The 2500-nt window shown below is 38.2% G+C and overlaps 1 protein-coding gene across 1 annotated transcript; it reads left to right on the forward strand.

The window, feature by feature from the left end:
- The first annotated feature begins 393 nt into the window (after positions 1-393).
- NKX2-1 (NK2 homeobox 1) lies at positions 394-2406 on the forward strand. Its single transcript, XM_069950547.1, has 2 exons — positions 394-766; positions 1742-2406. Exons 1-2 carry the CDS (start codon positions 394-396, stop codon positions 2404-2406), a joined length of 1038 nt encoding a protein of 345 aa, XP_069806648.1.
- Positions 2407-2500: the final 94 nt, after the last annotated feature.

Below are 2500 nucleotides of genomic sequence, written 5' to 3' on the forward strand. Positions count from 1 at the left end.
GCAGAGCTGTGTGTGTTAGTGCATGTAGCAGAGCTGGGTGTTGTAGCTCTTGCCGGGTGTGGAAGGTGTTGGGGTGATTATTGTCATTACCCTGTGATCAGCATGTGTGAGCTGATTATAAGCGCAGGCTCAGGCGCCATTGTCTGGCCTCACTGCTGGCTCCGCCTCTGCTGCCTAAAACCTGGCTCCTGCCTAAAACAAACGCAAAGAAACCTCTGAGCTGCACTCAGCCCAATTAAGGCGGACTTTAGTGTACACCCAACAAGAGCCCCGGCGGTACGGCAACAGCACCACAAGATTTGGCACAAAAAAAAAAAAAAAAAAAAAAAAAGAGGAAAAAAAAAAGGGGAGAGAGGGAGAGATCTCTTTCTTTTTTCTCCCAGCCTCAGAAACATGTCGATGAGTCCCAAGCACACTACTCCATTCTCAGTGTCTGATATCTTGAGTCCTCTGGAGGAGAGCTACAAGAAGGTGGCTATGGAGGGCACTGGCTTAGGGGCTCCCCTGGCTGCCTACAGGCAATCTCAGGTGTCTCAGCCTACTATGCAGCAACATGCCATGGGCCACAATGGACCAGTCAGTGCTGCCTACCACATGACAGCTGCAGGGGTTCCCCAGCTCTCCCACACCACTATGGGGGGCTACTGCAACGGCAACCTGGGCAACCTGGGCAATATGAGCGAACTGCCACCTTATCAGGAAACTATGAGGAATAGTTCAGCTACTGGATGGTATGGAACCAACCCGGACCCAAGATTTTCTACAAGTAAGTATTAACACTTGCACAAAGATATACATAAATATACAAATATATACAAACATATACATGTATATTGCTATTAAACCATATATATATATATATATATATATATATATATATATATATATATATATATATTACATTATAACATAGTGTTAACTTGTAAGTTGTTTTTTTTTAGTACATGTACTTGTAAGAAATGATGTAAAATTATGCAATTATACATAGCAAAAAAATAAAATAAACTATATAACTATAGGATGTATATAGAACAGCTATTAAGATTAATCAATCAATGGTAGATATTGGTGCTTGATACACTAGTTTATACATTTTATATTATCAGTATGGAATTTTTAATACAGGGGTGGGTGAGATATATGATTTTAAGGTTGTTGTTGTTGCTGCTGCTGTTATATTATCACTATTATTTGTAAATATTGCTAATTATTTTATATGCAGAGAGTATTATTAACAATATTTACAAATAACAGTGATAGTATATTATTATAATATAATATTATATATATATATGCATTTGTATCATATTATGTTGTTATTATTAATGTTGTTATTATTATTATTTGTAAATATTGTTAATTATGAGATAGAGGATATTTAACAATATTTACAAATAATAGTGATAATATTATATTATTACAATATAATATTGTATATATGGATATAGATGCATTTGTATCATATCTTGATGTTGTTATTAATATTATTATTATTTGTAAATATTGTTAATTATGCTATATATATTTAGAGAGAGAGGATATAACTAACAATATTTACAAATAATAGGGATAATATTAATAACAACAATGTTAAAATAACATCTCACCCATATATATATATATATATATATATATATATATATATATACATATATATATATTATCATGATGTTGTTGTATCCAGCCCAGTTTTTTTACGTGTACAATTCTCACCCCGTATTTATTCCCTTTTTCTTTCCAGTCTCCCGTTTTATGGGTCCCTCCAATGGGATGAATATGGGAGGTCTTGGCAATATGGGGTCATTGGGGGATGTGGGGAAGAGTATGGCCCCACTTCAGAGCACCCCAAGAAGAAAGCGTAGGGTGCTGTTTTCTCAGGCCCAGGTGTACGAGCTGGAAAGGAGATTCAAACAGCAGAAATACCTATCTGCTCCAGAGAGGGAACATTTAGCCAGTATGATCCATCTGACTCCAACCCAAGTGAAGATCTGGTTCCAGAACCATCGCTACAAGATGAAGAGACAAGCCAAGGACAAGGCAGCACAGCAGCAGATGCAGCAGGACAGCAGTTCTTGTCAGCAGCAGCAGTCTCCAAGAAGGGTGGCAGTGCCAGTATTGGTTAAGGATGGCAAGCCATGCCAGGCAGGATCCAATACTCCAACAACTGCTCTTCAGAACCATCAGCAGCAGTCAGCCACAGCTCTCACAGTCACCACCAATGGCTTGGGGCAACATCAAAGCCACCAGACAAACAGTGCAGGCCAGTCTCCAGATATGGGTCAGCACTCCAACAGCCCATCAAGCCTCCAGAGCCAGGTCACCAACCTATCTCACCTAAATACTTCTACTTCTGACTATGGTACAGCCATGTCCTGCTCTACCTTACTATATGGTAGGACATGGTGAATAAAAACCAGGTCCCTCTGTCCCTAGAAAACCCTTCTCCTCTCTTAAAAAAAAAAAAAAATTGAAAAAAAAGAAAGAAAGAAAAAAAAAACTG

The sequence above is a fragment of the Dendropsophus ebraccatus genome, chromosome 13 (genome assembly GCF_027789765.1).
Source record: "Dendropsophus ebraccatus isolate aDenEbr1 chromosome 13, aDenEbr1.pat, whole genome shotgun sequence".
Lineage (NCBI taxonomy): Eukaryota > Metazoa > Chordata > Amphibia > Anura > Hylidae > Dendropsophus > Dendropsophus ebraccatus.

Bases quoted from the DNA above. Each gene is read 5' to 3' on its own strand.
- NKX2-1 (XM_069950547.1), top strand. From the start codon at position 394: ATGTCGATGAGTCCCAAGCACACTACTCCATTCTCAGTGTCTGATATC. The intron at 767-1,741 runs GTAAGTATTAAC...TTTTCTTTCCAG, and splicing joins GGACCCAAGATTTTCTACAA to TCTCCCGTTTTATGGGTCCC.